This window comes from Gadus chalcogrammus, chromosome 17 (assembly GCF_026213295.1).
Source record: "Gadus chalcogrammus isolate NIFS_2021 chromosome 17, NIFS_Gcha_1.0, whole genome shotgun sequence".
NCBI lineage: Eukaryota > Metazoa > Chordata > Actinopteri > Gadiformes > Gadidae > Gadus > Gadus chalcogrammus.
This window is the reverse complement of record NC_079428.1, coordinates 14,898,160-14,910,156: the sequence shown is the minus strand read 5'-3', so window position 1 is coordinate 14,910,156 and position 11,997 is coordinate 14,898,160. Positions and strand designations below refer to the sequence as shown.

The window sequence follows — 11,997 nt, the reverse complement described above, 5'->3', positions numbered from 1 at the left end:
TGTGCTTGCATGAGTGTTTCAGATAGATACGTATAAATGTTTCACTTGTATGAATGTAAGCATTTCATATGTATGTGTATCAGTGGCGGCTGGTGGTTTTTAAAGTGAGGGAGGAAGGACTGCGCTCTTGGTTGCCATTGGCCTGCTTGCACTGTTGGTGTATGCTGGCATAAGAATGTGAGACTCAAGTTGTTTCAGGGTGTTTTGGTGAACTACAAAATAGCAGGGAGGGAGTTATGTGAATAAAATGTATACAAAGCCACCAGTGGCATCACTGTAATTTGAGAAGGAAAGGATGCAAAGCATATTAGTCAAATCAGGCCTACTATTGATTTGTAAAAGTAAATAAAAAAATCCGGGCCTATCATTGGGCCTATTTTTGCCCTCACTGACTGAAGTTATTTAGCTATGTTTATTTTCAGTTACAATTGCTTGTAATGCTACCAGTAAGTCATGCGTACCTAGCAAACCATGTAGCACTCACAACACTGACGTTGCCATTACTTCTGGTGACCTTGACTTTGGGAAGTGGTCTACCTCTTTCTTTGGTCGCTAACTTAGCACTGTAACTGAATGAATGGAATGCTTTTTGTAATAAGACGTTAACAATGTCCTCCGTTTCCAATATTTCCATTGTGCATTTAGGATCTCGCTATCGCAGATCTCACTTGCTCTGCCTCTTTCAGACTGAGCACCACGGCAATGCAGACCGGGTTTGTTATCAACAGCGTTGCCAGATTGGGCAGATTTCCCGCCCAATGATAATTTTTCCAGCCTAACATGGTTAAAAGTAGCCCAGTTGGGTGGGAAATCGGACCAATCTGGCAACACTGCTCAACATCCAGGGATCCTGCTTATTGGTTCATAGTGCAGACGGATAGATTTTTGCGCGAATCAGACCCCTTAAGGTCCCACCCACTCAGAGGAGGACTTTCCTCCTCTCTCCCATTGAAACCCATGTTATTCACCGGCCGCCAGTACTTTCGGGAAAATGAATGGGAGTCAACGGAGGCTGACGGAGGACGTTCCTCCCTGAAGTAATTGTCAATAGGCGATAGGGGGTGCTAATGTCCCTTTACCCAGGGAAACGAACATTATATAGTCAAAGGCAATAAAGTAGTCATATTTAAGGGCATTAATTCATTACAATAGTCTGGGCAATCTACATTTTTTATTCTCAACAATGTTAGGGAGGATCTTCCTCCCTCTCCTCAATGGAGAAGCCTCCACTGATGTGTATATGCCACAGAGGTGTGTGTGTTTCTCATATGTATGTGTTTCAGACGAGTATGTATGGAGTGTCTCAATTAGTTATGTCCTAAACGGCCCCTCATAACATCTGTACTCTCATCTAGCGCTAAGGAAAAGTACTTGCAGTCGTTCATGATTTCCCTGAGCTTTCCCTCGACATGATTTTGAATATCCAAAAATTCTTCTGGTCACTGTGCGTCGGGACAGAGAGACCGTTTCAAAGTTCGTAGCCATGTTGTCGTCTCCAAAAGCTTTCGCCATCTCAACTGCACATCGCTTCACCATCTTACAGGGGCTTCTTTGCTTTAGCAAGCTCAAGGGAAACAACATAAGATGCTTTCAGTGACGATTCCTGTGTGGTCGTGGCTTTGGTAAAAAAGCTTTGCTGAAGGTGTATTTTTCGCTTGAGATCAGCAACGATAGCGGCTCTAGCAGCTCAGGTGTACTTGTCATACTTTTCTTTGTGCGTGGCGTTGTAGTGGCGGCTCAAGTTAAAATCTTTCATTGCCGATTTTGTTTCCAAGCACACTAAACACATGGGTTTTCCTTTGCAATCTGTAAAAAGATAATCTGTTTCCCATCTTAGCTGGAAAACGCGATTTTCTGCTTCTAGTTTTCTTTTGAGCGCTCATGTTTGTAAAATTCTTTTTTTTTGTAAATCCCGCTAGAAGATGAGGTGAGGTTGACGTGGTAATTCCAAGACCATCCACTTGGCTACATACCTTTACATTTTCGGGGAGCGCCATCTAGCTGCTGAAATAATTAATTACAGTTGAAATGACGACTGAAAAACCAATAATATATACATTTTTATTAGAGATGCACCGAAATGAAAATTTGTGGCCGAAACCGAAACCGAAAAATAATTAATCGCTTGGCCGAATACCGAAACCGAAAATGACGGTTCCGTTTAAAGTTGTCAAAACACTATTTTTAAATATTACTTAAATCTACTGCTTACAATAAATGTTTAGACATGTTTTTCAAGGAAAAATGTTTATTTGAATTCTTCAAATGTTGGAGAACTGATATCAGTTTCATTAATGCCCTTCAATTCATTCTGTTTTTTTCTTCATTCATTTCATATTTTTCATTTAAAAACAAAACAGCTTAAAAACACATCACCCTGAATTTGTATTGCGGTTTTGAGAACAATTGAGCCCCCCCAACCCCCTCTGTCCTTTCCTTTCATCTTCTTTTCTACCCTTTTCATCTCTCTACCCCCCTCTTTTTTCTTAAACTTGGCTTCACAATATTAACTGTTTTTTGTCTTTATCAAGTGTAAAGTCTCTGTAAATTGATTTCTAAACAACAACAATAATTAAAACACATTTCAAAAGCCTTCCAACACAAACAAATGCATAAACATGCAATATAACAAATTATCAGTGTCCTAAGCATAGAGTCTAGTTAGCCTCCTTCAGGAACAGTGGCATGTTCTTTTTCACGAACAACAACTTCTCTGCTTTGTCGCATGTCAGTCGGTTCCTCCTCTCATTAAGGACATTCGATGCAGCACTGAACAGCCTCTCACTATCCGTGCTTGTGCATGGAGCAGCCAAGTACCTTGGATGGAAACAATGTTGTAGGTTCAGTTGTCAAGCAATACAAACTAATTGGCTACAGAAAATTAACAATTCACAGAGTATTTTAATTTTGTACATTATTTTTTGTACATTTTTTCCCTTAATTATAAACGTTTGTGTACAGTCTTAAGTGTAGGCCTATGTTTAAAGCAATAAGCCCCAAGAGGCCGTGCTTTGCGCTGATTTTAGAACAGGTAAGGGGAGTTGTTAGGCACGACGCGTTGCCACCAGTGGCGATTTCTCTAACACCGGGATTCCACCGGACACGTTACGGCAACGTTACGGCTGCGGCACATCTTGGCCGCGACCTTAAAACACAATAAATAAAACACCAACATTATTACGTCATGACCGGTGGCAGCAGTCAATCAATCAAAGGGTCTCAAATCATCCTTTTTATAAGAACAATGTCAGAAAGGACAAAGCCTGGCATTTAATTGCAGTAGTTTTGGGAGTGGAAGGTGAGTACATTAGGTTTAGGATTATCGCGGGATCTCGTGATCTCGCGGGAATACGGCTGGCTCGCAAGGCAGCGTTGCGCTGCCGTAACGCGCCCGGTGGAAATTGCTTCCATTATTAATTTCTTACACTGTGAATGAAACACATTTATTGTATTTCCTTGTTTCAGTTTAACATACTTTCCGCATTTCCTTAAATAATTTGACAACTATTTTGATGTAGGCCAAAAATGAGCTTCCCCTCTTTAAAAGACCAGCAGCCGCCACTGGTTGCCACGCAACCCTTGAAGCAACGCAACAGCCAGATGGAACACTGGGTATGAAATGCGCTATATGAATGCCTTGCCATTCGCTGCGCAGTAATATGGAATGTAATCAGGTCAAATTGTAAGGTAATGCTGGATTTTACAACGGCTTTTAGCCAATCACAATCAAGGATTTCAACAATCAGGTTTAGAATAACTAATTACCTGCGTGCCATCCGTGCCAACTCAGGAAAGCGCCCTCGATTGGTCCTCCAATATGTTAGAGGATCATCACTCCTGGGGATGAGGGCTTCTGACAGGTAACAGTCCAGTTGCTGAGCAGTGGCACTCGTCTGCCTAGGATCTGGATCGTTCTCTTGGACGATTTCGTCAAACATGTTTGAGAGTGAGGGGGCAGACTCGGCCTCGGTGCGCATCGGTCTCGGTGCGGCCCCTTCTCTGTTCGTCACTTCACCGTCTGCCACCGAGTCCAATTCTGCACGAACCATTTCCCTCATTCCTTGTTTCTTGTCACCATCAAAGAAATTATCCTTGTATCGGGGGTCAAGCACACTTGCTATGCAGAACAGGGGGTCTGTGTCCGTCTGGCTAAAACGTCTGTCCAGCGCTTCTAAAAGTGCTGTCTTCATTGTTTTGACCCCGTGGTCGGTTTCCACTTCTTTTTTCAGCAGACGCATCAGTGCTGCAAGTGAGGGGATGACATCTGCAGCGGATGCTTTGGCTGAACTAATTTCTCGCGTCAGCTGTTCAAATGGTGCGAGGAGAGAGAGAACATTCTCAATTAATAGCCAATGGTAAGGGGTGAATGTCGCTGGCAGATCGTAATCTGCAATGTAGGTTGCCAGGGTTCACTTTTGATCCAGAAGGCTCTGTAACATATAGAACGTACTATTCCATCTAGTGCTGACATCTTGCTGGAAACGTTTAGGATACATGCCGAATTGTTCCTGGATAGCCTGGAGGCGAGAATATGCCAGAGGGGAATGTTTAAAGTGGCCTACGATTTTTCTCCCTGTGGATACTATGTCAACAATGCTCCATTGGCTCAAAACACCTTCATTGACAGCAAGTTGCAAAGTATGGGCCACGCATCGTATTCCTCTCAGGTCGCTATCATCCATGGCTTTAATCATATTACGAGCGTTGTCGCTGACAACTGCGTGTACCCTAGTGCGGTCTATTCCCCAGCGCTCAAACATGCTGCTAAATGCATCCTTTATTGCAGCTGAGGTATGGGAGCCTTTGAATTCCTGGCACTGGACTACACGCTTAAGCTGGAAGTTTTCATCTACCCATTGCGCCGTCATGCTCAACATACTTGTTGGGCTGACGTCGGAGCTCCATATATCAGTGGTGAAGCTAATGTAAGGTAGGTCGCTGCTGTCTTCTGTGCCCAAGAGCTCGCGAACACGACTAGCGATGCTGTTGTACAGCTCTGGAAGACAGACATCGGAGAAGTGCCGTCTACTGGGTAAAGTGTAGCGGGGCTCGATGTGTTGCATTAGTCTTCTAAACCCCACATCCTCCACAACACTGAAAGGCTGGTCATCCAAAGCCATGTACTCCATTACCTTGTCTGTTATCCCCTTTGCCTTTGCGCTGTCCTTGGTGAATTTCTTGTTCTTCTCGAACATTTCAGCAACTGATGGGGTGCTAGCTGTAGCTGTGGTAGCTTTTCTTTTTGTCTCCCTTTGGTAATCATCATATTTTGACGGATGGTTCGACTTTAAATGATGGATGAGCCCTGACGTGCTGAACGTCTTTGCAGTGAGCCCCCCTCTCGAGACTTTGCTGTTGCACTCGTCACAAACAGCATATCTACTTTCCCCTTCGTGGATTTTAAAATATTTCCACACTAGCGACATTTTGACAGGTTGAGCCAGCGCTCATTCACTAGCTTACGAACGTTAGATTAAACATTCCCGCGGTTCATGGCGAGATCAACAAAACAACTCACAACCTATAAAAAGCTAGAGGGGGTGGCGTAATTGTTACATTTTACTATTTTGAGATCGTATAGGTGGCCTGTGCTCCTTGCTTGTGTAATCAGACAAGATTGTATAATTTTGCGTCACCACCACTTTCGGCCTCCGATTCGGCAGCTCATTTGGCTTTCGGCCAAAAGCCGAATGTGTCTTTTTTTGCGTTTTCGGTGCACCTCTAATTTTTATAAATGAACTCGCGGGCCGCACAAATTCGACCCGCCAGTTGCCCATCCCTGGTCCAGTGCAACACAGACAGTGTGCAATGTGAGATCTGTTGGCACAGAAATGCTGTTTCCGTCCTCAAAATCTGTGACCAAAGTTGTCCCTTGTTACACTGAAGCAACACGTGCCGTGTTCTTTTGGAAAAAGTCTGCAGAGTCAGGATCGCTTTAACTCACTTTATTTAGCAAAGGTTTGGACTATCATACTATGAAGTGTTACGTATTTTTAGTACCTAAGCTGCTCCCACATAGCCATTAGGAAGCAGGATCGAACACACAAGCTGCATTACCCTCACATAGCCACTAGGAAGCAGGATCGAACACTTAAGCTGCAATAACTACTTTAGCCACAGATGGCAGCACCTTTAGACAGGGGCGGAGCCATAACGTCACCCCGACCACGGCCACGAGGACAGATCAATAGGTAGACGGCGGAGAGCCGCCCGGCGGCTACCTAAATCCGATCCGTCTGCTTTCTAGATTCTGGATCTTCCAATCAAATCATCGGATTTCCAATATCTTTTCACCAGAATGACCAATCACACGTTCCACTGTCCATTTCTCTCCATTTCTCTCCCTTATCTTTTCACCAGAATGACCAATCTCACGTTCCTCTGTCCATTTCTCTCCCTGCGCTAAGCCAATCACGGACAGGCTAGCGACGCTCCGAATTCGGAATGGATTTTAACTGTAGAACAAACCACACGTATTTGGCATTCCTGAAAACGACTCTGTAAGGTAAGGGTTTGAATTACATTAAAACACATTTAACACATCCAATCGCGGAAATGATCCACCTTATAAATTCGGACAGGTCATGCTCTGGAAAAGGTAGCGGTAATAACGGTAGTAAGTACGCTCTTCTGAAAACTAGTCTGCAATGTAACTGTTTGCAATTTACATTACAGAACCAATAAATCGCGGAAATGATCGACGTTAGAAATTCGTTCTACTGAATATAGGGTATTATTTAATCCGAAAATCTGACCGTGCGGATTGTCTTACCTTGTCCGGACATGTCACTACTTTTCCTTGTCATTTCACTGACTTTGGTTAATTTATTAGCATGTTAGCATCGGTTTAACTTTACTAACTTGGTTCAACTTCTTGTTAACTTATTGCATGTCAGCCTCAGTAGGAACTAGTAGTACGATTACGGTAGGCTGACCAAACGTCCTCTTTTCCCCGGACATGTCCACTTTTTACGTCCCGTCCGGGGCGTCCGGGGGGGTTTTATTAATTGATGATAATGTCCGGTTTTCGGACATTATCTCGTCGCATATTTGTTTTTACCTCGTTGCATATTTGTGTTTCTGGGTCTTTCACATAACCTACTAGTTATTACCATTGTATATGTCTATGGTTATTACGGCCTTCCAAGTTCTGGAAATGGTATCTCCCTTACGTTCCACCTTCTTGCGCGAGCTGACTGTAGAGAGAGTCTGTCATTGGGCGACCGATCTCAGGGTTGCCAGAGCCACGATAATTATCCTCCAAATACGACCATTTTGAGCCTTTGGTACGTTACTTTGCCATTTCCAATCTGGCAACATTGAGCACCTTGCCGCTTCCACTCTGTTTACAACAGCACATTAAGGCCGATTTATGCTCAGTTACGTAAGCGTAAGCGCAAGCGCAAGAGGCCCTTGCGCGCCCTTGCGCACCCCTTGCGCGACTTCTCACGTCTTGCGTGCGTCGGGCGATTTTTCTAGACTTGCGTCATTTTTTACGTAAGCTTTTACGCGAGCCGCGCAGCCTGCAAGGCTGTGATTGGTCTGCTGGTCTGGTTACTACTTCCTGTCTGGAGTATCACCCGGCAGGCTCATATACAAAAGCATTAACGTGAAGTGAAGTTAACTTTGCTGCCAACACATTATGTCGTTTTAAAATGTAGAGAGATATGCATATTTATACAACCCCAATGATCAACAACTTCATCACCCCTGTTCCTCTGTCTGTTGCCATCATTCACTGTGTATGGGGAGAACACGATCTGGCACATAAACAAACCAACGACTCCCACAGACAAAGACGTCATTCTCGAGGTCGTCTTCAACGAAAAACTTTCCTCCACATATTACTCCACCTACTGTTCTGGCGGTAAATTGCTTGGCAACACGCGCAACACGCGCAACCTAAAAGGGAGCATGAATTGCTTTGAGTACATTTTGCGCAACAACGTAACACCAACGCTGAAGCATGCAGCCGCCTTTACATCTGCAGCCATGCCTAAACGTAAATGTAAGTTCACGGACGAACTAAAGAAAAAATACCCATTATTTCGCCTCGCCCCCCCCCCCCCCCGCGACGAAGTGTCCTCTTTTTCACAAACTCAAATCTGGTCACCCTAGATTACGGTGAACGACCATTTTAATTCACCTGTACGGCAAACAACCATTTTAAATTACATGGGGATATACTAGGGATTATTTTGTATGCACACACACACACACACACACACACACACACACACACACACACACACACACACACACACACACACACACACACACACACACACACACACACACACACACACACATATAGCTAGCATATGTCTTTGACAATGTATGGTAACTTGGCCATTCTTCCCCTTGTCTTCAGATGTCTACTAGGAAGCATCGATCCATGGGGTCTGAGGAGTGGGTGAGCCGCCTGAAGGTATTTGCCTCTTCTGGCACTTGGCCCTCCAGTGCAGGGAACAGGCCATCTCCAAAGCAGGCCAAGTGGCACAACCTCTACCAGAAGGTAAGCTTTGCCCCAACAGTAAACCAAAACTCCAAAGTGAACCAATTGTGTCTAAGTAAATCAACCCATGATGCTGCGTGGGCAGACCTTAATCTTAGGGATAGCCCAGACATGTACCTGTGGCTTTCACTCCCAGCAGGTAATTGAGAGCCTGGTGAAATAAATGCATTTTGTAGGCTTACATTTTGTGATGTGGACAAAATCCCATATTGATTAGTATTAATGCTTGTTTAATGGTTTTATTGTTTCTGTCTGTCATTCTGTGAGAAGCCCTGCAGCTACCTCTGCCTCCACCTCTGCTGCGCCTGCACGGAGCCCTGGGAGGCCTGCATTGACGCTGGCGCTGGCGAATATTTCCATCACATTGAATACCATGTCATTCACCTGGTTAGCCATGATCAACTCATCTCAGATCTGTGTGTTTACATAACTTTCATGCGTATCACTGGTGTGTGGATAATTAAGCAATAGATCCCGCCAGGCTGTGGTATGTGCTCATTATACCACTGTTAAGGGGCGTTGTCCGGCCCCGACGCGCAGCGGAGGGCCGGCGACCCCCTTCACAGTGGTATAATGTGAGCACATACCACTGACTGAAGTGATCTATTGCTTTTATACAATGGTTACTGTTATGGCGAAACGAAAGTCATAGACACACTACATTTAAAAATAAACAAAGAAAGTCAAAGTAGCGGTTTTGTTAAAGAATACAAAAAAGTAGTCCCTCCTGGCTGCCGCTATGCATCGACGGTCGCTATGCAACACACTTTAGCGTCCCTCCGTGAGAAGGCTCCGATAGAGCGGTTCGCCGGCAATTTATCCTATGGAGCAGTTCACTCGCCGATTTTAGACTTCAGTGAACTGTGCTATTGCTTTTATGCAACTGTTAAAATTATGGCAAAATGACTTCAAGCTAAATCTCTGTGATAAAGTTTCTTACGATACTTTGTAACGGTTTCCTCTTCAAGGCGCGGAGTGATACTTTCACAAAATGATCGGGCGTCATAGCAGTTATGTATACGCTCTTTATACAACAGTTGGGAACCAATCAGATCGCTGGATTTAGGTCCCCCATTGTATAATGTCATTTTTAACACCATTTTATTAAGACTATTCTTGGTTGATTTTCAGTTTGAGAAAGCGCGGTTCGGTGGGACTTTGTCTGTTGCAGCCAAGCCGAATGTTAATCTGACCAGGAGGCCTGTTGAGGTAATTGATGTACCTATAGCTGTGCCTGATGCCTAAGAACACAGCCATACAGCCAACACTATCTTTGTTTTGTAATTGTACTTCATCGGCTCCGTTTCCCCCTCTTCTCAGCGTCCCTCCAGCCCTGCCACTGTCCCGTCTGGGAGAAGCACTCCATCCGCTACCCCACCTCGAGTGACGCCCCCTTCCAGTCCGAGATTCTACAGGCCTGTCTCCCCTTTCTCTCTGCCTCCATCCAGCCCCGTCATGTCGGCGGTGAGGACCAGCTCTTCTCCTCTGGTTCGTGCAACTGTAATAACCTCTATACAGGTCTTACATACTGTAGCGTGTAGCGGATAGATGATTTATGATCTTTTTCATTTTCTTTATGTAGGTTGTATCAGATACGAGTACTGCTCCTCCAGGTCTCCTCCCTGCTCCTCCAGGTCTCCTCCCTGCTCCTCCAGGTCTCCTCCCTGCTCCTCCAGGTCCCCTCCCTGCTCCTCCTGGTCCCCTCCCTGCTCCTCCTCTTGCTGCTCAGATCTGGCTGCCGGTGGAAATGAGGAAGACCATTCCCCAGCAGGACCAGCGCTGGATTGCATCCACGCTGTGGAGGAACCAGCGGCTGCGCCCGGACGTCCAGCTCTGGTATGAGCCACCGGTTCCTGCCCTCATATACAATCAGGTCCCGTCACCAGACCGCTTTTTTATGCACCGGCTCCTGGTGTGGATGCCCTACCACCTGTGGAAGGTGAGGCTGTCCTGCCCCCAGTGCAAGGGGCAGCTCACCGGGGCCGGCATCCACAAGAGGGCACGGAAGGTCCTGGACGTGGACAGGTATTACCTGACGGTGACGGAGACCCCTCCAGTTGCGTATCAAATTACCTGTCCACGAGCCAGACCGTACTGGACCAGCTGAGCTTGGCTCTCCGCGGGGAGTTCCGCCTCATCCTGACCCGCAAGTGAGTTCAGATCATGAAAGAAAATATATTTTTTCAGTAATCAGTAATCCAGCAAATAGCAATATTTGATCACACTAAACCCCATCAATATTAGATCAAAAATATTGATAACATTTTGCCCATAGAAAACTCTTTGTCCAGCCAAACTAAATAATTTGATACAATTATACCTGTCCACATAGGTATGCGTGTGACATCCGTGTCATCCGGATGCTACGGGAGAGGACCCTCGGCAACAGCTCCTCCACACGCCTGGCCAAACAGCTGCGGGAGAACCACGGCGAGGAGTGGCTGCAGCGGTTGGCCTGCTACATGGAGCTGGCCAATGACTTTGCCCGCAGGCCCGGTCTCTTCCCTGTGGTCTGTCAGAGCCCCCCGAGCCTATCGCTGTCCCGACCAACAGGTGGCTCCTGACGGTGTACGGGAAGGACTTGATGAGCCGTATGGGTCACATCAAGGCCAGCATTACCTCCACCTTTGGCTCCATTTTAAAAATGGATTCCACAAAGAAGGTAAAAAGGACATCAACAACAATGCTTCAACAATATATGAAATGGGTTTTCTCATAACACCATATCCCAGCTTGGGAGCCATTTAAGTTATAGTCACAAATGTGTCCGTTTATTTGGTGTGCATTTTTGCGTGTGTAAATGCCTCTTTTATATGTTTATTCCTAGATATATATTTTGCTTCTGTTTTGTTCTTATTCTAATTTATATTACTGTTTTGAAAGCACTCTGAATTAGTTTATTCTGATTAATTCCAGATGACCAAAAAGCTGAATGGAGCCGCCAAGGGGACGGCGCTCTGGGTGTCCTCCGTCAGCAACGAAAAGGGGCAGGTCCTGATCAGCGTCCTGACAGCCCAGGAGGGACCTGGACTGGACCGGATGGTGTCAGGCCTCATCAGGCGCTACAGCGAGGCGGGCGTGGCTCCCCCTATACTCCTCTATGTAGACTGTGGCTGCTGCAAGGAGACGGGAGGGGAGAGCAAGCTGAAGGCCAGGTTCGGCGGCTGGCCAGACCTCGTCATCCGGCTGGACGTCTGGCACTTCCTTCGGCGGCTTGCGGCCGGATGTACGACCGACGCCCCCGCCCTGTACCCCATCTTCATGGCCACGCTCTCCGTCTGCCTGTTTGAGTGGGACCCTGAAGATGTGGCCCTTCTGCGCCACGCCAAAAGGGAGGAGCTCCGGAGGGAGGGTGTGCCCGGCATCTCCGAGGCTCTGGTGGACAGCCGATTGACCAAGGCCCAGTTGGCGCTGTACTGCAGGCGGAGGACCCGTGGAGAGGAGGCCACCATCCGCCAGGTGGAGGCCCTGCTGCAGGAGCT

The 11,997-nt window shown here is 46.2% G+C and overlaps 1 protein-coding gene across 1 annotated transcript; it reads right to left on the bottom strand.

Moving 5' to 3' along the window:
- Positions 1 to 2,502: 2,502 nt before the first annotated feature.
- LOC130370305 (zinc finger BED domain-containing protein 4-like) lies at positions 2,503 to 4,238 on the bottom strand. The gene is made up of 2 exons (XM_056576033.1): positions 3,766 to 4,238; positions 2,503 to 2,817 (listed from the first exon to the last, which is right to left on the bottom strand). The coding sequence occupies exons 1-2, from the start codon at positions 4,236 to 4,238 to the stop codon at positions 2,658 to 2,660; spliced, it is 633 nt and encodes a 210-aa protein (XP_056432008.1). The 3' UTR covers positions 2,503 to 2,657.
- Between the last annotated feature and the right edge of the window lie 7,759 nt (positions 4,239 to 11,997).

Excerpts from the sequence above, each read along its gene's own strand:
- LOC130370305 (XM_056576033.1), bottom strand. The coding sequence starts at position 4,238 with ATGCGTCTGCTGAAAAAAGAAGTGGAAACCGACCACGGGGTCAAAACA. Across the intron at positions 2,818-3,765 it reads TTGGCACGGATGGCACGCAG|GTACTTGGCTGCTCCATGCA; the intron begins GTAATTAGTTAT and ends TTTCCATCCAAG.